The sequence below is a fragment of the Balaenoptera acutorostrata genome, chromosome 12, assembly GCF_949987535.1.
Source record: "Balaenoptera acutorostrata chromosome 12, mBalAcu1.1, whole genome shotgun sequence".
Classification (NCBI taxonomy): Eukaryota; Metazoa; Chordata; class Mammalia; order Artiodactyla; family Balaenopteridae; genus Balaenoptera; species Balaenoptera acutorostrata.
The window spans coordinates 26,129,438-26,152,604 of record NC_080075.1 but is presented as its reverse complement, the minus strand read 5'-3'; the positions used below and the strand labels follow the sequence as shown (position 1 = coordinate 26,152,604).

The 23,167-nt window shown below is 37.5% G+C and overlaps 1 protein-coding gene across 6 annotated transcripts in view; it reads right to left on the bottom strand.

The window, feature by feature from the left end:
- GCFC2 (GC-rich sequence DNA-binding factor 2) overlaps window positions 1–22,943 on the bottom strand; it is a 73,159-nt gene extending 50,216 nt beyond the window's left edge. For 5 of the 6 annotated variants that reach the window (XR_009009938.1, XM_057558407.1, XM_007174688.2 and 2 more), the window contains exons 1-4: window positions 22,597–22,943; window positions 18,167–18,292; window positions 1,792–2,013; window positions 783–883 (exon numbers count right to left, since the gene is read on the bottom strand). Coding sequence is in view for 5 of the 6 variants with exons in the window: in XM_057558407.1 (XP_057414390.1) it covers window positions 783–883; window positions 1,792–2,013; window positions 18,167–18,292; window positions 22,597–22,867 (720 nt within the window). In the remaining variant the exon portion in view is untranslated. The remainder of the gene's footprint in view (window positions 1–782; window positions 884–1,791; window positions 2,014–18,166; window positions 18,293–22,596) is intronic. The other variant, XM_057558408.1, reaches the window with a different exon arrangement.
- Window positions 22,944–23,167: the final 224 nt, after the last annotated feature.

The following is a 23,167-nucleotide window of genomic DNA, read 5'->3' as shown; positions in this document are numbered from 1 at the left end:
ACCCTATGCTCACTGCAGCATTATTCACAATTGCCAAGATATGGAAGCAATTTAAGTGTCCATTGATATACAAATAGATAAAGAATATGTGGTATATATACACAATTGAATATTATTCAGCTATAAAAAAGAATGAAATCATGCCATTTGCAACAACATGGATGGACATAGAGGGTATTATGCTAAGTGTAACAAGACAGAGAAAGACAATCTCTTTGATCTCACTTATATGTGGAATCTAAAAAATGAAACAAACAAGACAGAAACAGACAATATAGACACAAAGAGCAAACTGGTGGTTGCCTGAGGGGAGGCGGATGGGGGTAGGGTGAAATAAGAGAAGGGGATTAAGAGGTACAAACTTCCAGTTATAAAATAAATAAGTCACAGGGATATGATATACAGCATAAGGAACATAGTCAATTACACTGTAATAATTTTGCGTGGTGAAAGATTGTTACTAGACTTATCATGGTGATTTATTTCATAATGTATTTAAAAGTCAATCACTATCTTGTACACCTGAAACTAACATAATACTGTTATGTCAACTTTACTTCAATTAAAAAAAGAAAAACAGGGGGGTGGGGGAAAAAGGAAAAAAGAAAGAATTCTTTCCTAGGGCCTTCAAAAGGAGCACAGCCCTGCCAACACCTTGAATTGAGACTTCTAGCCTCAACAACTGTGAGAGAATAAATGTCTGTTGTTTTAGCCATCAAGTTTGTGGTAATTTGTTACAGTAGCCACAGGAAACTAATACATATGGCATAAAAGATTATTACCTTTGTGATTTTAACTGCTTTTCTCATCTGCTGCTGCTCCCAAATATCTTGATATTTTTTATCTTCTTCACTATCTTCACTTGTTTCTTCATTTCTGGCTGCTTGAAAAAAAAGTTCATGTATAAATATTCTATATTTTTCCATTCTAATAGCAGCAGCAATTAGCAATTGGGGAGCTTATAAATGGCTTAGCAGCTCTTTATATGTGTTAACCTTTTCTTCACAATTCATAATTCACTCTCTCTTTATAAACAAAGAAACTCAGATATCAGCATGTTACATAACACAGTCCTATATCTAAGGACTGTGTTGAACCTAGGACCTGAATCTAGCAATCTGACTTCAGAATCTGCATTTATCACCAAACTGTCTCACTCAAAACATCATGGTCTCACATATAAAAAAGCTTGGAAAAAATGCAACATTTGGTTTTATCAGAGATTCTCAATTCTACCTGAGAATCTAAACATGCAAAAATAATTTCTGGGTTAATAGGAACCAAGAGTCTCATTCTGAAATAGTATTATTTGAAATGACAAAAACTTGGTAAATCATTATTGTTTATAAATGAGAAATGTGAAAATAGTTATTTGATACCTAAGGATTATTGGTTGAGGAAAACTTTTTACTAGAGCAGGGAAGATTTTAACACATGACACCAAAATCCTACCAATGTTTCCATGTTAAAAAAAAATCTTATAAAGGTGACAATGAAAGTTTTCAATATCAAAAATAAGCAACTCTACAAATTTTTTAACCTGCCAAGAAAGATCAAGTGGAGATCAGATAACAGTAAACATTATTATTGCATGTACCCTTTGATAACATTTTGATACAGACATGTATTTTAGAAGCCATGATGTCAGTAAGTAAATTGGTATTAAAAAAATAAATAACCTTTAGAACAGGAGACACTACATTATGTTTTTATGGATATTTTTATCATAATATTATATTCTAAGGAAAAATGCCTTAATGTTCATTTATTATAAATAAATTAAATATGTACCTGTTTCTTCAGCCATCTTTTGTCTAAGTGTTTGAAGCTTCGGGGTAAATGGTATTATATTTTCATGATCATCAGGCTCACTCTCAGGATATTCAGTGTTTTTCCTCATACCAGAGATGGTGAAGGCATGTTTTACATCCAAAGAAATATAGTCCTCTTGGGCCCTGGCCAATTCACGTTTTCGGTAGGCTGCCTGAATAAAAGCTGCATCAGGGATATTTACTGAAAGAAACAAAGAGGAGGACATTGAAAACAAAATACCAACAGAAAGAAATATTCCTCATAGTTAAAGGAAAAGAACACTGTTTTTCTAATTTTTTCACTATTTTGATATGAATAATCATTCAAAATTTGTATCAATAGAAGATAATTATTTTGATAGAGATTAAATATAAATTAAAGAAATGAAACAAATCTAGAAGTATCAGAAAATATTGAAATGACTCCAATTTATCTTTTATCTCTCTTCTTCATCAGGTGTTGTTGCTGACTTTTTGTTGAGGGCTAGCTATTTCTCATTAACAGAAGCTCTGAAATTATCAGGGTAGGGATGTGGAGAGGGCTGAGCATGGAGCTACTCTTGAAGCATGGAGGGTAGAATGATAAGTGGTAGAGCAGTCTGCCTTATAAAGTAACAGGGACATTCTACTATGACCTGCCCCTCGCCTTTGGGCATCCAGGCACATAGGGAGTGAGAAACAGACTAAAACACAGCACACATTCAAATCAGCCTCCAAGGTCCTGTGGCGATTCTCACATGAATAAACATAAGTTAAAAAGTATAAAAGAAATAATCAGGTAATTTACCAGGTTTAAAATATTTAAGGGACAACATCTTTTAATAGAGGCTTGTTTTATTTTTTCTTCATTTTATTCAGTACAAACTTCATTAATATAGACTCTTCTAACTCAAAACAAGTTTCTTCATGCATGATCTAAGCTGAAATTTATCTTTACACTCTGGAAACAAATGGTTTCTTAAGCAAAATACTAAGGTAAACAAAATAGCAAGAGAAATCATTGTTTCAAGCACTTCAAGATATTAATTAGGGATACCAAGCCACTGAGTAAAATTTTCTAACCTTTCCCACAAATTGGTCCAAATCCTTTGAGAAATAAATAGAAAAGATGCCATATGCCAGGAGATACACAAATACTCTGATTTTTGAAAGAGATAGAGAGATTTCAGAAATTATAGATCAATATACTTGACACTAGAACTAAGGAAAACAAGTAGTGCTTGAATTAATTATGAAGCAGTAAGTGATGAGCCCTAGAAAGCAACATACGCTCATTAAAAACAAGGAATATCAAATAAGTGATTTATTTTTTATAGACTAGAAATTTTTGTAGAATAGTACCAGGAAAATGATGCAGGTAAGGTGTCTCTTCATCCTCCCAAAACACTCAGGATAATGCCAGCATTTCTTGACCCTGGCTATATGCATTAGAATCACCTGGGAAGGTTGATAATCTGATAACTAGGCTCCCATCCAAAACACGGGATCTAAATGCAGTTGATCTGAGGTGGAGTTGAGCAGCAGTATGTTTTTATATCCCTCTAGGGGATTTTAATGGGTCACCAGAGTTAAGATGATGCACTTAGGTTCAAATATTCAAGTGTATGAATACAGAAACAGAAATACTTGAAGCAATTCACCGGCAAGTGATTTGGTGGGGTTTAATTAATAAATCACAAGCAATGGACTCACTAGCGAAATACTAGTGTTACATAAAGCTAATCCTCTCTCAAACTACAATAAAGAAATACAAGTTCAAGGAAGAGAAGAGTATTCCATCCTGTCCTGTCTGTATCTAACACCTAGCTCAAGGGTTCCCACATAGCAGATGTTGGTCAGACATGAGATGAATTAATAATATTAGCATATTGCTTTATAATAAAAAAAATCATGTTTTTGTAGATTTATAATTCATAAATAATTTTCACATACATCATCCTATCTGAAGAGTAGAGGTTATGAGGGGGATCAAGATGGCAGAGTAGGAGCTCACCTCTCCCCATGAACACATCAAAAATACATCTACATGTGGAATAATTCCCATAGAAAACCAACTGGAAACAGGCAGATCTCCCACATAATCAAAGCTGCAAGAAGGATCTCCATGTAACTGGGTAGGACAGGAAAAAAAAAAAAAAAAAAAAAGCGAAAGGATCTGTGCGCCTGGGAGAGATCTGTAAAGGAGAGAAGGTCCACACGGGCAGACCCTTGCCTGGGGAGCCCCCTGGGCCAGCTGGGAAATCTGCTGGGACAGACAGAGGGGCTGGGGAAGCCTAGACTACACTTGTGAGGAGTGCAGGCATGCTGGCTTCCTAACAATCAGGATGGAATGGGACCAGTGCTGGTGGCTGATGCCTTGCTGCACTTCCCAAGCCTCACCTCACTTCCCAATCCGAAGCATGCGCCAAGTGGGACCACAAACACGTTAAGTGCTGAATCTTGGGCAGACAGGATGTGGGAGAGGAGTCCATTTACCTGCGTGGAGACAGTGGAGACAGCCCTGACGGCCTGGGTTGTGGTCCAGGCTGAACCATGGAGCCCACTGTCAATGTACACAGGGAGGGGTGGGTCCAGCTGTGGCACACTTTGTCAGTGAGCACACCAGGTGGTATCACAGAAATGCACAGTGGCTGGGCATTGAGGTTCGGTGGAAAGGTCCTGGGCAGCAGCATGCAGTGGTTCATCTGCCGGTGGGGGTGCTCCAGACCCTGCCCACTCCACACCTCAGCTTGGAGCTGGAACTGGGGTGGACAGGTCCTGGGAGAGGTGTACCACAGAGGCAGCCCAGGCAGCAGCACAACCACCCTGATCCTGCAGTCACAGCGCCGCAGCCTCCAGCCACAGCCCACTCCGCAAAAGAGCCTACCACTAGGTCTGGAATGAACACAACAGAGAAAGGGACACAACACTGCACTGAATCTGAGAGGAACTGCAGATTCCTGCCTAGGCAGTGCATGGGTTCAGTGTGACCACACAGGCCCCACTTGCACCAACAGTCGCCTCCTTTGGGGCAGGGCACGCACTCAAGGGCAATGAAGTTTCATCAAACACAAACTTCAGGGCTTCTACTCCAACAGTTGTGGAGCAGTCCCCACCCTCAACAGAGCTGTGGTAGCCTCAGATCAAAGAGGAGGTCCTGCCCACCATAGAGCCCAGGTTCTAGGCGCTTCAACACCAATCACACCCCCTATCAAAGGGTTAATGGCCAGCAAATGCTAAGGAAAGAAGTGGCTGGCACCCACATCAAAACCAGCCCACACACCAAAAATATTTGACTCACACAGTCTACACAGGGATGCTCCCACATAAAAACACCCCTTCAAGACCACAGTAGATAAATGTTTCTCCTAAATTCACAGAGAGAAAGTTAAGTAAAATGAAAAAGCAGAGGAACTACTCTTAATTAAAAGAACAAGAGAAATCCCCTGAAAGAACAAATAATTTCTGAAACAAACCTCACCAGTCTACTAGACCTTGAGTTCAAAAAGAAGGTAATAAAAATGCTAAAGGAATTAAGAAAGGTTATCAATAGAAATGCAGAGCACTGTAACAAGGAACTAGAAACTATGAAGATGAACCAAATCAAAATTAGACAACTCAACTGCTGAGATAAAAACCAATCTAGAAGCAATGAATAGCAGACTAAATAACACAGAACATGTAAGTGATCTGGAAGACAGAATAATGGAAATCACTCAATCAGAACAACAGACAGAAAGACAAATGAACAGAATATGAAGATAACATATAAGAACTATGCAATAATATAAAGCATGCCAAACTATGCATAATAGAGGTTCCATAAGGAGAAGAGAGAGAAAAGGGGATTGAAATTATATTTGAAGAAATTATGGCTGAAAACATCCCAAACCTTGAAGAAAGAAACAGATATCCAGGCACAGGAAGCACAGAGGGTCCCAAACAAGATGAACACAAAGTGACCCACACCAAGATACATCATAATTAAAATGGCAAAAGTTAAAGAGAGGATTCTAAAGGTAGCAAGAGAAAAACAAAGAGTTAATTACAAGGGAACCACCATAAGGCTATCAATTGATTTCTCTGCAGAAACTCTGCAGGCCAGAAAGGAGTGGCATGATATATTCAAAGTCCTGAAAGGGAAAACCCTGCAACCTAGGATACTCTACCCAGCAAGATTATCATTTAGAATAGAAGGAGAGAGAAAGAATTTCTCAGACAAGCAAAAACTAAAAGAATTCAGTATTACTAAACCTACCCTAGAAGAAATATTGAAAGGTCTTCTCTAAATAAAAGAGAAACAAGAATCTATAGGTAAGGGAAAATCACAATGGGAAAGCCAATATATAAAAGGACTGAAGACCACTTAAACAAGCTGGTACATAGATTTAAAAACAATAATTAAAAATATTTTTGTAAAAGCAATTATAACTACAATGAACAGCAAAAGAATAAGCATGAAGATGTAAAATATGACATCAAAATAAAAAAATGTGAGGGAGGGGGACTCTAAAGATGTAGATTTTTTTTTACAATGTGTTTGAACTTGTATGACTATCACTTTAAAGCAAGTATAGTTATGGGTCAACATACTTGAACCCCATGGTAACCACGAATTTAAAACATACAATCGATTCACAAAATCCAAAAAGAAAGGAACTCAAGCATAATATAAAAGAAAACCATCAAACTACAAAAGGAAAAACAAAAAGAAGAAACAGAAAAGAACTACAAAAATAACTGGAAAACAAGGTTTAAGATGGCAACAAATACATACCTATCAATAATTACTTTCAATGTCAATGGACTAAATGCTCTGATTAAAAGACACAGAGGGGCAGGTTGCATAAGAAAACAAGAACCCATAATATGATGCTTACCAGAGACTCACATCAGGGTGGAAGACACACACAGATAGAAAATGAGGGGATGGAAAAAGATATTCCATGCAAATGGAAACGATGAGAAAGTGGTGGTAGCAATACTCATATCAGACAAAACAGACTTTAAAACAAAGGCCATAAAGACAAAGAAGGATATTATATAATGATAAAGGGATCAATACAAGAAGAGGGTGTTACACTCATTAACATATATGTACCCAATATAGGAGCACCTAAGTATATAAAGCAAATACTAACAGGCACAAAGGGAGAAATTGACAGGAATACAGTAATAGTGGGAGACTTTAATACCCCACTGACATCAATGGACAGACCTTCCAGAGAGCAAATCAATAAGGCAACAGAGGACCTAAATGACACAACAGACCAGTTGGACTTAATTGACTTCTACAGGACACTACAGACAAAAAAAGCAGAATACACATTCTTTTCAAGTGCACATGGAACATTCAGTAGGGTTAACCACATACTGGGGCACAAAACAAGCCTCAAAATTTTAAGAGTATAGAAAGTATTTTAAGCATTTCTGACCATACTGGTATGAAAGTAGAAATCAACCACAGACAGAAAAATGGGAAAAGAACAAACACATGGAGACTAAACAACACACTAATAAAAAACCAATGCATCAACAATGAAATAAAAGAAGTCAGAAAATACCTCAAGACAAATGACAATGAAAACACAACCATATAAAATCTATGGGATACAGCAAAGCAGTTCTAGGAGGGAAGTTGATAGTGATACAATCCTTCCTCAAGAAACAAGAAAATTCTCAAATAAACAACCTAACCTACCACTTAAAAGAATCAGAAAAAGAACAAACAAAACCCAAAGTCAGCAGAAGGAAGGAAATAATAAAGATCAGAGAGGACATAAATAAAATAGAGATCAAAAAAACAATAGAAAAGATCAATAAAACCAAGAGCTGGTTTTTTGAAAAGATAAACAAAATCGACAAACCTCTAGCCAGGCTCACCAAGAAGAAAAGAGAGAGGAGCCAAGTAAATAAAATAAGAAATGGAAGAGGAGAAATAACACTGATACCACAGAAATACAAAAAATCATAAGAGAATACTATGAACAATTATATGCCAACAAATTGGACAACCAAGAAAGATGAACAAGTTTCTAGAAACATACAGTCTGCCAAAACTGAATCAAGAAGACACAGATACTTTGAACAGACTGATCACTAGAAGTGAAATAGAACTGGTAATAAAAAAAACTCCCTACAAACAAAAGCCCAGGGCCTGACGGCTTCACAGGGGAATTCTACCAAACATACAATGAGGAACTTATCCTTATCCTTCTCAAACTCTTCCAAAAGACTGAAGATGAGGGAACACTCCCAAATTCACTCTATGAAGCCACCATCACCCTGCTACCAAAACCAGACAAAGACACTACAAAAAAAAAAGAAAATTATAGGCCAAAATCTTTGATGAATATCAATGCAAAAATCCTCAACAAAATAGTAAATCAAATCCAAGAATACATAAAAAAGATTATATATCATGATCAGGCTGGATTCATCCCAGGGTCACAAGGATGGTTCAACATACACAAATCAATCAATGTGATACACCACATCGACAAAAGGAAAGCCCAGAATCACATGACTGTCTCAATAGATGCATAAAAAAGCATCTGACAAACTTCAACATCCATTCATTATAAAAACTCTCACCAAAGTGGGTATAGAGGGAACATATCTCACCATAATAAAAGCTATTTATGACAAACCCACAGCCTATATAATACTCAATGGTGAAAAGCTGAATGCCTTCCCACTAAATTCTGAACAAGGATGCCACTCTTACCACTTTTTTTTTCTTAGTCAGTATACATTCCAGAATTTATTCCAATACATTACCAAGTACATGGGTCAAAGGAGAAAAATATATTACCATCTCATAAAATAATCATGAAAGATTTAATTCTGCTTACATTTTAAAGAAATGTAATGATTCTAGGCAACGGTGCTATGTGTACTTGATTTTTCTACAAGGAATGCAAATAAGAATTGTGTCTCTTATTTATTTATTTATTATTTTATACTGGAGTATAGTTGATTAACAATGTTGTGTTAATTTCAGGTATACATCAAAATAATTCAGTTATACATATACATGTATCTATTCTTTTTCAAAATTTTTTCCTATTTAGGTTATTACAGAGCATTGAGCAGAGTTCCCTGTGCTACTCAGTAGGTCTTTGTTGGTTATCTATTTTAAATATAGCAGTGTGTACATGTCAATCCCAAACTCCCAATCTATCCCTCCCTCCCACCCTTCCCCCCTGGTAACCATAAGTTCATTCTCTAAGTCTGTGACTCTGTTTTGTAAATAAGTTCATTTGTATCATTTTTTTTAGATTCCGCATATAAGTGATATCATATGATATTTGTGATATTTATCGAAAAGAATGAAATAATGCCATTTGCAGCAACATGGATGGACCTGGAGATTATCATACTAAATGAAGTCAGTCACACAGAGAAAGACAAATATCTTACCACTTCTATTCAACATAGTTTTGGCAGCCCTAGACACAGCAATCAGACAAGAAATAAAATGTATCCAAACTGGAACATAAGAGATAAAACTGTCATTATACATAGATGACATGATACTCTATACAGAAAACCATAAAGATTCCACATAAAAACTATTAGAATAAATAAATTCAGCAAGATAGTTAGGATACAAGATTAATATACAGAAATCTGTTGCATTTCTTTAACAATGAAATATCAGAAAGAGAAAGTAAAAAAACAAACCCATTTAAAATCACATCAAAAAAAAAATTCCAAAAAAAAAAAAAAAAATCCTAGGAAGAAACCTAACTAAGGAGGTGAAAGACCTATATGCTAAGAACTATACATAAAACAGTGATACAGGAAATTGATGATGATTCAAAGAAATGGAAAGATATCACCTGCTCTTGGATTGGAAGAATTAATATTGTTAAAATGGCCATACAAGGCAATCTACAGATTTAATGCAATCCCTATCAAACTGCCCATGATATTTTTCACAGAACTAGAACAAATAATCCTAAAATGTATAAGGAACCACAAAATACCCAGAATTGCCAAAGCAATCCTGAGGAGAAAGAAGAAAGCTGGAAGCATAACTCTCCTGGACTTCAGACAGTCCTACAGAGCTACAGTAATCAAAACAGCATGGTATTAGCACAAAAGAAGATATATAGATCAATGGAAAACAATAGAGAGCCTAGAAATAAATACACACAACTACTGTCAATTAATCTATGACAAAGGAGGCAAGAACAGAACAAAAACAGACTCACAGACATAGGAAAAAACTTATGTTTACCAGAGGGGAAAGGGTGTGGGGGAGGGATAAATTAGGAGTATGGGATTAATAGATACAAACTACTATACATAAAAGAGATAAACAACAAGGACCTACTGTACAGCACAGGGAACTATATTCAATATCTTATAATAACCCATAATGGAAAATAATCTGGAAAGTATATATATAACTGAATCAGTTTGCTGTACACCTGAAACTAATACAATATTGTAAATCAACTATACTTCAATTTAAAAAAAAAAAAGAATAAAGGTTAATATCATGCCCAATTGATAAGCAGTCTCTGCAACAGTGCACATCTCAAGGCCAATATTCCAGTACTGGATCATTCTAATAGTTCTATCATCTGAAGAAAAAAATAAATGCACTCCATCTCTACATACCAGTCCTTAAACTTATCTCATTCCTTCTTACTCTTTTCCTCTCCAGAAAAAAAGAAAAAAAAAAAAAAACCACAAAGTGTTCCTTACAGGACAAGTTTTCATCTTTCAATCAGTGTTTCTCAAAGGGGCATCAAAGGAGGGACAATTCTTCACCTTGGTAAACTGTCCCACATTCTTTATCTGTATCATCTCTTGCCCTCAGGGCACTACATGCCAGCAACACCTCAGGCACTATGATAATTTAAAACTATCCTACATATTTCCAAACACTGCATTTTCTCCTTAGGTTCCCAATGCTACCTACACTTTACAATTACTGCCTTACACTGTCTAATCTGCCATCTTCTACAGCACCACTGTTCAGTACTGTAACCACCAGCCATATGTGACTATTTAAATTTAAGTAAATTAAAAGTCCAGTTCCTTAGTCACACTAGCCACATTTCAAGAACTCTATAGATACATGTGGCTAGTGGCTAATGTACTGGACTGTGAAGATACAGAACCTTCACAGAAAGTTTTATTGGACAGCACTGTACCTAGAGTCTAGACAAAGCTTCACTTGTCTACTAGGCTTCAATTCTTAATACTGGCTTCATCACTAATTACTTCTGTAGTTTAGTGAACTTGTTTAAGAAAAAAAATTAGAAGAGCTTCTGGGTCCTGTTACTTCACATGTTAATAAAGCACTTACTACTATACTACAAATCTTTAAAAAAATATTTTAACAATTATACTTCAAATTAATGTTTCCTTTATAAAGCTATACATTTTACTTTGTTTTCCTCAGAAGGGGTCTTAGGCTTCATGAGACTGAAAAGAGTCCACAGCACAAGACAAGTTAAGAACCCTTGAGCTAGAGTAGAAGGCCAATAAATATTTCTGGCTTTTTGGGCCATAAAGTCTCTGTTACAACTTCTCAGCTCTGCCATTGTAGTGCAAAAGCAGCCAAAGACAATACATAATTGAATGAGCATGGCTTTAATAAAATTTCATTCACAAAAGCAGACAATGGCCCACATTTGGTCCACAGGTGGTAATCTGCCAACCCCAGAACTGGATTTATCTTTCTAAAACACAAAAATGGTCATGTCATCTATTTGCATAAAATTTTCAGTAGTTCCCTTAAAACCCTGTATTATCTGACTCCAGTCAGTCCCTCTTCTTTTTGTTCTTCTTTATTAAACTTAAACCAAGTATTTTCAGTCCAACAACTACATTTTAGTTCTCTGCACATGCTATGTTATCTTCCCTAGGGTTTTATATATGCTACATCCTATACCTGAAACATCCTCACAGACAAATTCTTACCATTTTTAGATACTGCCATGAATCACCCAGTATAGCACAGTGGTTAAGAACCTAGGCTCTGGAGCAGATTCCCTGGGTTGGAATCCTAGCTCTGCCTCTTATAAGCCATCTGACCGTGGGCATGTTATGTAATGGAACCGAGCAGCCAATTTTGGTCCCTTGACAATCATTGGTAATGACTTATTTGCCCCACACTTCGCTAGAGTTTATTAATAGTAAGAATCACTGGTATAGGAGATTGGTTCAAGATGGTGGAGTACAAGGACGTGCGCTCACTCCCTCTTATGAGAGCACCAGAATCACAACTAACTGCTGAACAATCATTGACAGGAAGACACTGGAACTCACCAAAAAAGATAAACCACATCAAAAGACAAAGGAGAAGCCACAATGAGACGGGAGTGGGGCACAATCACAATAAAATCAAATCCCATAACCACTGGGTGGGTGACTCACAAACTGGAGAACAATTATACCACAGAAGTCCACCCACTGGAGTGAAGGTTCTGAGCCCCACGTCAGACTTCTCAACCTGGAGGTCCGGCAACAGGAGGAGGAATTCCCAGGGAATCAGACTTTGAAGGCTAGCGGGATTTGACTGCAGGACTTTGACAGGACTGGGGGAAACAGAGACCCCACTCTTGGAGGGCACACACAAACTAGCGTGCACATCAGGACCCAGGGGGAAGGAGCAGTGACCCCATAGGGGACTGAACCAGACCTACCTACTAGTGTTGGAGGGTCTCCTGCAGAGGTAGGGGGTGGCTGTGACTCACCGCGGGGACAAGGACACTGGCAGCAGAAGTTCTGGGAAGTACTCCTTGGCATGAGCCCTTCCGTAGTCTGCCATTAGCCCCACCAAAGAGACTGTAGCCTCCAGTGCTGGGTCACCTCAGGTCAAACAACTAACAGGGAGGGAACTCAGCCCCACCCATAAGCAGACAAGCGGATTAAAGTTTTACTGAGCTCTGCCCACCACCAGTCCTTCCCATCAGGAAGCTTGCACAAGCCTCTTAGATAGCCTCATCCACCAGAGGACAGACAGCAGAAGGAAAAAGAACTACAATCCTGCAGCCTGTGCAACGAAAACCACATTCACAGAGAGACAAAAGGAAAAGGAAGAGGACTATGTACCAGATGAAGGATCAAGATAAAACCCCAGAAAAACAACTAAATGAAGTGGAGATAGGCAACCTTCCAGAAAAAGAATTCAGAATAATGATAGTGAAGATGATCCAGGGCCTCGGAAAAAGAATGGAGACAAAGATCAAGAAAATGCAAAAAATATTTAACAAAGACCTAGAAGAACTAAAAGAACAAACACCTTGAATAATTAAAGAAAAAACAGACATGAACAATACAATAACTGAAATGAAAACTACACTAGAAGGAATCAATAGCAGAATAACTGAGGCAGAAGAACGGATAAGTGACCTGGAAGACAGAATGGTGGAATTCACTGCTGTGGAACAGACTAAAGAAAAAAGAATGAAAAGAAATGAAGACAACCTAAGAGACCTCTGGGACAACATTAAACTCACCAACATTCACCTCATATGGGTCCCAGAAGGAGAAGAGAGAGAGAAAGAACCTGAGAAAATATCTGAAGAGATTATAGTCGAAAACTTCCCTAACATGGGAAAGGAAATAGCCACCCAAGTCCAGGAAGTGCAGAGAGTCCCAGGCAGGATAAACCCAAGGAGAAACACGCCAAGATGCATAGTAATCAAATTGAAAAAAATTAAGACAAAGAAAAATTATTAAAAGCAACAAGGCAAAAATGACAACATACAAGGAAGCTCCCGTAAGGTTAACAGCTGATTTCTCAGCAGAAACTGTACAAGCCAGAAGGGAGGGACACGATATATTTAAAGTGATGAAAGGGAAGAACCTACAACCAAGACTACTCTACCTGCAAAGATCTCATTCAGATTCAAAGAAGAAATCAAAAGCTTTACTGACAAGCAAAAGCTAAGAGAATTCAGCACCACCAAACCAGCTCTACAACAAATGCTAAAGGAACTTCTCTAAGTGTGAAACACAAGAGAAGAAAAGGACCTATGAAAACAAACTCAAAACCAGTAAGAAAATGGTAATAGTAACATACATATCGATAATTACCTTAAATGTGAATGGATTAAATGCTCCTACCAAAAGACACAGGCTTGCTGTATGGATACAAAAACAAGATCCAAATATATGATGTCCACAAGAGACCTACTTCAGTCCTCGGGACACATACACACTGAAAGTGAAGGGATGGAAAAAGATATTCCATGTGAATGGAAATCAAAAGAAGCTGCAGTAGCAATACTCATTTCAAATAAAATAGACTTTAAAATAAAGAATGTTACGAGCCACAAGGAAGGACACTACATAATGATCAAGGGATCAATCCAAGAAGAAGACATAACAATTATAAACATATATACACCCAACATGGGAGCACCTCAATACATAATGCAAAAGCTAACAGCTATAAAAGAGGAAATCGACAGCCACACAATAATCGTGGGGGACTTTAACACCTCATGTATACCAATGGACAGATCATCCAGACAGAAAATTAATGAGGAAACACAAGCTTTAAATGACACAATAGACTAGATAGATTTAATTGATATTTATAGGACATTCCATTCAAAAACAGCAGATTACACTTTCTTCTCAAGTGCGCACGGAACATTCTCCAGGATAGATCACATCTTCGGTCACAAATCAAGCCTTGGTAAATTTAAGAAAACGGAAATCATATCAAGAATCTTTTCTGACCACAACGCTATGAGATAACAAATAAATTACAGGAAAAAAAACGTAAAAAACACAAACACATGGACGCTAAACAATATGTTATTAAATAACCAAGGGATCACTGAAGGAATCAAAGAGGAAATCAAAAATACCTAGAGAAAAATGACAATGAAAACATGACGATCCAAAACCTCTGGAATACAGCAAAAGCAGTTCTAGGTGGGAAGTTTATAGCAATAAAATCCTACCTCAAGAAACAAAAAAAATTCCAAACAATCTAACTTTACACTTAAAAGAACTAGAGAAAGAAGAACAAACAAAACCCAAAGTTAGTAGAATGAAAGAAATCATAAAGATCAGAGCAGAAATAAATGAAATAGAAACAAAAAAAAACAATAGCAAAGATCAATAAAACTAAAAGGTGGTTCTTTGAGAAGATAAAATTGATAAACCTTTAGCTAGACTCATCAAGAAAAAGAGGGAGAGGACTCAAATCAATAAAATTAGAAATGAAAAAGGAGAAGCTACAATGGACACCACAGAAATACAAAGCATGCCAATAAAATGGACAACCTGAAAGAAATGGACAAATTCTTAGAAAGGTATAACCTTCCAAGACTGAACCAGGAAGAAATAGAAAATATGAACACACCAATCACAAGTAATGAAATGGAAACTGTGACTAAAAATCTTCCAACAAACAAAAGTCCAGGACCAGATGGCTTCACAGGTGAATTCTAGCAAACATTTAGAGAAGAGGTAACACCCATCCTTCTCAAACTCTTCCAAAAAATTGTAGAGGAAGGAATACTCCCAAACTCATTCTACGAGGCTACAATCACCCTGATACGAAAACCAGACAAAGATACTACAAAAAAAGAAAATTACATACCAATATCACTGATGAATACAGAGGCAAATCTCCTCAACAAAATACTAGCAAACAGAATCCAACGACACATTAAAAGGATCATACACCATGACCAAGTGGGATTTATCCCAGGGATGCAAGGATTCTTCAATATATGCAAATCAACCAATGTGATACACCACATTAACAAACTGAAGAATAAAAACCATATGATCATCTTAATAGCTGCAGAAAAAGCTTCTGACAAAATTCAACACCCATTTATGATAAAAAACTCTCCAGAAAGTGGGCATAGAGGGAACCTACCTCAACATAATAAAGGCCATATATGACAAACCCACAGCAATCATCATTCTCAATGGTGAAAAACTGAAAGCATTTCCTCTAAGATCAGGAACGAGACAAGGATGTCCACTCTCACCACTATTATTCAACATAGTTTTGGAAATCCTAGTCATGGCAATCAGAAAAGAAAAAGAAATAAAAGGAATCCAAATTGGAAAAGAAGTAGTAAAACTGTCACTGTTTGCAGATGACATGATACTATACATAGAGAATCCTAAAGATGCCACCAGAAAACTACTGGAGCTAATCAATGAATTTGGCAAAGTTGCAGGATACAAAATGAATGCAGAGAAATCGCTTGCATTTTTATAAACTAACAACAAAAGATCAGAAAGGGAAATTAAGGAAATAATCCCATTCACCATTGCAACAAAAAGAATAGAATACCTAGTAATAAACCTACCTAGGGAGGTAAAAGGCCTGTACTCAGAAAACTATAAGACACTGATGAAAGAAATCGAAGATAACACAAACAGATGGAGAGATATACCATGTTTTTGGATTGGAAGAACCAATATTGTGAAAAATGACTATACTACCCAAAGCAATCTACAGATTCAATGCAATCCCTATCAAATTACCAATAGCATTTTTTATAGAACTAGAACAAAAAATCTGAAAATTTGTATGGAGACACAAAAGACCCCGAATAGCCAAAGCAATCTTGAGGGAAAAAAACGGAGCTGGAGGAATCAGACTCCCTGACTTCAGACTATACTACAAAGCTACAGTAATCAAAACAATATGTTTCTGGCACAAAAACAGAAATACAGAATAATGGAACAGGATAGAAAGCCCAGAGATAAACCTACGCACCTACGGTCAACTAATCTATGACAAAGGAGGCAAGGACATGCAATGGAGAAAAGACAGTCTCTTTAATGAGCGGTGCTGGGAAAACTGGACAGCTACATGTAGAAGAATGAAATTAGAACACTCCCTAACACCACACACAAAAATAAACTCAAAACGGATTAAAGACCTAATGTAAGACGGGAAACTCTTAGAGGAAAACATAGAAAGAACACTCTTTGACATAAATCATGGCAAGATCTTTTTTGATCCACCTCCTAGAGTAATGGAAATAAAAATAAAAATAAACAAATGGGACCTAATGAAACTTAAAAGCTTTTGCAGGGGCTTCCCTGGTGGCGCAGCGGTTGACAATCTGCCTGCCATTGCAGGAGACACGGGTCTGAGCCCTGGTCTGGGAAGATCCCACATGCCGTGGAGCAACTAGGCCCGTGAGCCTGCACGTCTGGAGCCTGTGCTCCGCAACAAGAGAGGCCGCGACAGTGAGAGGCCCATGCACCGCGATGAAGAGTGGCCCCCGCTCGCCGCAATGAGAGAAAGCCCTCACACAGAAACGAAGACCCAACACACCCAAAAATAAATAGATAAATAAATTAATTAAAATAAATAAATAAAAAAGCTTCTGCACAGCAAAGGAAACTGTAAACAAGATGAAAAGACAGCCCTCAGAATGGGAGAAAATATTTGCAGACAAATCAACGGACAAAGGATTAATCTCCAAAATACATAAACAGTTCATGCAGCTCAATATTAAAAAAAACAAAGAACCCAATCAAAAAATGGTAGAAGACGTAAATAGACATTTCTCCAAAGAAGACATACAGATGGCCAAGTGGCACATGAAAAGCTGCTCAACATCACTAATTATTAGAGAAATGCAAATCAAAACTACAATGAGGTGTCACCTCACGCCAGTTACAATGGGCATCATCAGAAAATCTACAAACAACACATGCTGGAGAGGGTGTGGAGAAAAGGCAACACTCTCGTACTGTTGGTGGGAATGTAAATTGATACAGCCACTATGGAGAACAATATGGAGGTTCCTTCAAAAACTAAATAAAGAATTACCATATGACCCAGCAATCCCACTACTGGGCATATACCCAGAGAAAACCATAATTCAAAAAGACACATGCACCCCAGTGTTCACTGCAGCACTATGTACAATAGCCAGGTCATGGAAGCAACCTAAATGTCCATCGACAGACGATTGGATAAAGAAGATGTGGTACAATATACAATGGAATATTAGCCATAAAAAGGAACGAAACTGGGTCATTTGTAGAGATGTGGATGGACCTAGAGACTGTCATACAGAGCGACGTAAGTCAGAAAGAGAAAAACAAATATTGTATATTAACGCATATATGTGGAATCTAGAAAAATGGTACAGATGAACCAGTTTGCAAGGAAAACAGTGACACAGATGTAGAGATCAAACGCAAGGACACCAAGGGGGGAAAGTGGGGTGGTGGGGGGTGGGATGAATTGGGAGATTGGGATTGACATATATACACTAATATGTATAAAACAGATAACTAATAAGAACCTGCAGTATAAAAAAAGAAAATTAAACTTAAAAAAATCACTGCTATAGAAAAATACTAATATTAGAAATAAAGTTGTTAAACAAAATTCAGAAGTTACCAACCTAGTGATGTAAACTCTTCTTCCAGCGAGCTAGAGCTATTGGAAGATGAACTCTGATCATCTTTACTTTCTGAAGAATGATGTGTTCCATCCTCTTCGTCTGTTGAAAGATCAACCGCTCTGGATTCTAACAGGATGTTTTTTGAATATAACAAGAAAGAGTCAAGATGTTGCAATCAATAATTGAAATTATGAAAAATACATGGCATATGTAAAATATGGTGTTTTAATTTTACTCCACATATTTAAAGTAGATATGCAGATCTTTCTCTAACTTCCATTCTTTCTGAAATCAATGGATGGTCTAATAAATGTACAAGGATGTATCCTATTTGTGTTATCTACTTAACTAGTAAAATAGTCCCTTCATTAAAGAATGAAACAAAAAGAGGAAAGGGAACATAAGAGAAAAAAGAAAATGACAAAAAGTGAAAGAATATTTAAATGAAAAAAGAAAAATAGTGATAGTGAATAAGTAGAAAAAGAAAAGAATACTTAACGTACATTTCCTATGTGCTAGACATACTGAAGTCTGTTTTACAAGATTTATTTCATTTAACATTCACAACTCTATAAAGTAAATGCTATTACTGATGAGAACACTAAGGATTGGAAAGGCTAAATAACATGTCCAATGTCACAAAGTTACAAAATGGAGAAGCTGGGCTTTCAATCTAATTTCATCCAACTCTGGAATTTAGGCTCTTGTAATATAAATACTAAGTTACATTTCAATGGCGGGTGGTAAGAAGTACTATAATGAGTACTGTAGCCTCAAACCAAATCATGGATCTATTTCCATTGTGTGATTCTGGAAAGGACACAGTCAATTAATCTATTAAACAAAAACAGCATTAAGAGAGAACACCCACAGAGGTATTGTGAGAATCCAATGAGCAAAGTGTAAAGGAATTTATGGTATTATTGACAAAAAAGGACTTGCTAGTTCACAAATATTTTGTAATAGTTGTGAATAACCTTAAGATTTAAGATTACATAAATAAGTAGTCTTATACTAAGAACGTTCCTTAATTAGAAAACCTATATAAATTTCAAAAAAGCTGGAGTAAAATTAAGAATTAAAAGACAAAGTAATATATTGCTTCTTGGCCTTTTGGCTAAGATCAAGTGTAAAAGACAAGGAATATAGCTGTAGCTTACATTTTTCTTAGCTACTGCTATTTATGACAACTCCTACATCTTCTTAAAGTGAAGTAAAGTTACACCAGAGCAGTGGTTCTCAGAGTATGATCCATCAACCCTTGGAGGTCCCTCAGACCCTTTCAGCCGGTCTGAGGGAAAAGCCAAACTACTTTCATCACAACATTAACATGTTACTTGCCCTTTTTACTCCGTTGGTGGGTAAAACTGCTAATCTTTTAGTATGAATCATAACAGTGATACCAATGTGCAGAAGCATCCACTGTATTCTTTGCCACCTTGTACTAGCAAGAAAAATAGTCAGTTTCACTTATTGTCCTTAATGAAGCAATAAAAATTTAATTTTATTAAATTTTGGCCCTGAGTACATATCTTTTTAATATTCTGTGGATCAAAATGGAAGCATGCATAAAGCACTTCTGGCACATACTGAAATGCAATGGTTGCCTCAAGGAAAAGCACTTGTGTGATGAGCTGCAAGTTGAACTTAACCACTGTCTTCGAGGAGGAAAACCTTTCTACTTGAAAGAATGACAGACAAACTCTAGTTATTCAGACACGGGTATCTGACAAACATTTTCTTAAAAACGACCAAAGTTGTGCCTATCACTTCAAGAATTAGAGATTTCAAGTCAAGTCTATAATTTTGGGAAAACATACCCTCTACTGTGAACTTGATAGCTTTCCAATACTTAAAGACTGATGATGTTAGTAGTAGCATTAAGAGAGGTTTTTTTTGACATTGTGATAAATTGTACCAACACTTGCAAGAACTGCAACTCGGTGAACCACTACTTTCCAAAGAGTCAATGCATGATGTTACCAATCATGCATGGGTAAAAGAGCCATTCAAAGTGCAAAACACACTGACAGATTTTAATCTAGTGGAGTACAAAAAAATTGACTGATATGGTTTCAGCGTTCTCGTGCCAACTAAAAATTGGCACTTGTCTTCTGCATCTACAAGGATTAAGTCACAAACTGCTGTAGCTGCTGATTTTCAACACACCCTGAAAGGAGTTCAGGACAGAGATGAGGAATGAGGTACTCTGTGCTTTGGGAAAAACTGGCAGAACAGGCCTTCAGACAGATATTTTCAGAAGATTTTATGAGCCCAATCCTTACATCTCCTCATATCTTGAAAAGCACTAAAATCATTAATGGTGACATCTACTCCTCATGACTAGCAGCAAGCCTCTGCCAAAATGTGTGTTTGACCCCACAAACCCCTCTTCACTAATATCATATGTAACACTGACCTCTCCCCTGCCTCTGTGGAGCAGTTTCTCAAAGCTACCTGAAACGCTGTCTCCTGGGCTATAGTTCTCATTTTGCCCCAAATAAAACTTAACTCACAAACTTTCACGTTGTGCATTTTCTTCAGTCGACACACATTGCAAACTAACCTTTAAGAACTTATTACTTTTTGAGCTTCGTTGTAATATTAAAGCAGAACACCTTCAATGAACTAAAAAGGCTCTTAAGTACTCCTAATCATCTATCTGTGGTTTTCTTCACACATTCAAACAAAACAACATATTTCAATAGACTGAATGCAGAAATATCTGTGAGAATTCAGCTGTCTTCCATTAAGCCAGACATTAAAGAGATTTGCAAGTTGAAAACGTCACTCTTACTATTTTTCAGAAAACAGTTATTTTTCATAAAAATGTTTCTTATCCCTACATGAGTTAATTTAAAAAAAGAATTAATAAAAATTTATCTTAATTCCTAAGATGGTAAATATTATAAATATAATCCACAGAAACAAAAGCTCTTTAGGATCCTTAATTATTCTTAAGAGTATAAAGGGTATACCTTTAAGACCAAAAGGGTACTCTTAAAACCAAAAAGTTTGAGAACCACTGTTTCACTGTTTTAGAAGGCAAGAGAAGAGGCAACTCCTGGCCCCCCCCCCATTAAAGTTTAACCAGATGACTCTTACATAAAGCAAAAAATATTTTAAAAGTCATCAGAACTTCAGATAAACAGGTGATTATAACAATGACTAAGAAATCACCAAAATCACTTGGACTAAAAATAGTGGGGAGAAAATTTTTTTACCTCAAGACTAACCAAAAACTATATAATTTTTTTTTACAGATACTTTTTTATTTATTGAAATTATACCATGTATACTGTCTTGGAAATAACAATAAATTATGTAACATATGATTAGCAACATAGGCTTGTTTTCTACATGGTTATTTCATCCTGTGACAAGCCAGAAATGCCGAATCATCATTCTATTGGTGGCATCATCCACAGGTGACAAATTGGAGATTCTACTCATGTCAACAGGCCAGGGATTACCTCAGTTCATTAAACTTGAGTGTTAGGCATCCTGGAGAAACATGGTTTGCAGACAGAAGTAGGTAAAAAGTGTCACTTATCTGGAGAAGCTGGTTGCTTTTAGGGCCTTTACTACGAGCTTCACTATTGAATTTTTTTAGAAGTTTCTTTTAGAATGAAACATAATCTCAAATATTTTTATGTGTGTCTGAGTCAGAAGTTAATGTATTTAAACTTCAAGACCGTACTTATACAAGTTCCTTCCAAGTCCTTGTTCCTGTGTTTTTATTTCTAACTTTTCCTAACTATATAGTTTTATTTTTAACTATATTATTATTAAACTCCAATTCAAACTAGAACACATCTTATGTAAACAAGTTTATGCTGCTTGAATTCTATTTTTAAGAACGCAAAGGTACTTCAAAATTACTACATTGTATTTAACACCATTATTGGTACTCTACAGGGTCACCAATCTGTTGTTAGTGGCATATATTGCTATTTTTATCTTTTCTTTAAACAACCGATTAAAAAACAGAACGCAAAAGAAAATGTCCCAAAGCCTGTCATCTAAATTTTTCTAGTGTATCGTTTTGCTTGTTTTCGAGGAAAAGAATTGGGGACAGAAAGTACCTTCACCTACCTAGGAGTATCAGGAATTTTTAAACTCTTCTGTGATGATTTAGGTTCTTCATAAGCATAAAGTGCAGCACTAAAGCTATATATAATTGGTGAGGGTTTATCTGACAGTGCAAACACGGACAAGCCCAAACCTTGCAGTATTATTATTTCTACTCCCCCAAGGGGCCCAATACGGAGATGCAGGCAGCAGGCCAGTGTTCGCAGGCAGGTATCTCCGCGATTCATCGTTGTTCGTGGTTGGCAAAGGGTTGTAGAAACCTTTAGAGAACCACGCGGGCTCTTTCCCCATCCTCCCCACACCCCGACCCGGGCACCCACCCTGCTGCCCCGCGTCACCTGGGACGTCCGAGCCTCCGTCCAAGCGCGGAGCCGCTCTCGCGGCGTGCCGGGAACTGGCCCAGACCCGGCCGCGGCCCCGACCCCAGGCCCGGCGTGGTAGTTCCGCCGCTTCTGCGCGGCCTCCTCCAGACGGCAGCCCTTCCTCCGCAGGGCCCAGGTCTGCATGCTCCCGCGGCGCCCCGGGTTCAGCAAATGGCTCCTGGGTGCTGTCGCTGTCACTAGAGTCCGCTCGGCGCTGCCGGAAAGTCCTTTTCGGCCTGTGAGCCATAGCACGTTCACTTCCTGCTCTGGCTAACCCAGGGCTACAGCAGCCACCCAGGCGCGCGCTCCCGCCTCCCGCCTTTCTGCCGCATGCGTGCGCCCGACCCGCGCGTCTTCGACTCCAGCTTCGCCATGCGCATGCGTGCTTTGCTTCCTTCGATCTGTTCGACCGAGTTCGGTGCCCAGGGCTGAGGTCTGGGCATGTAGAGCGTTGTCTTTACTTTGCAAGCCCAGCTTGTGCACATGGTCTCAGAGAATCTCGCTGACTTCCGGAGGTGAGTTCCATGGAAAGCTGCACTCACAGGCT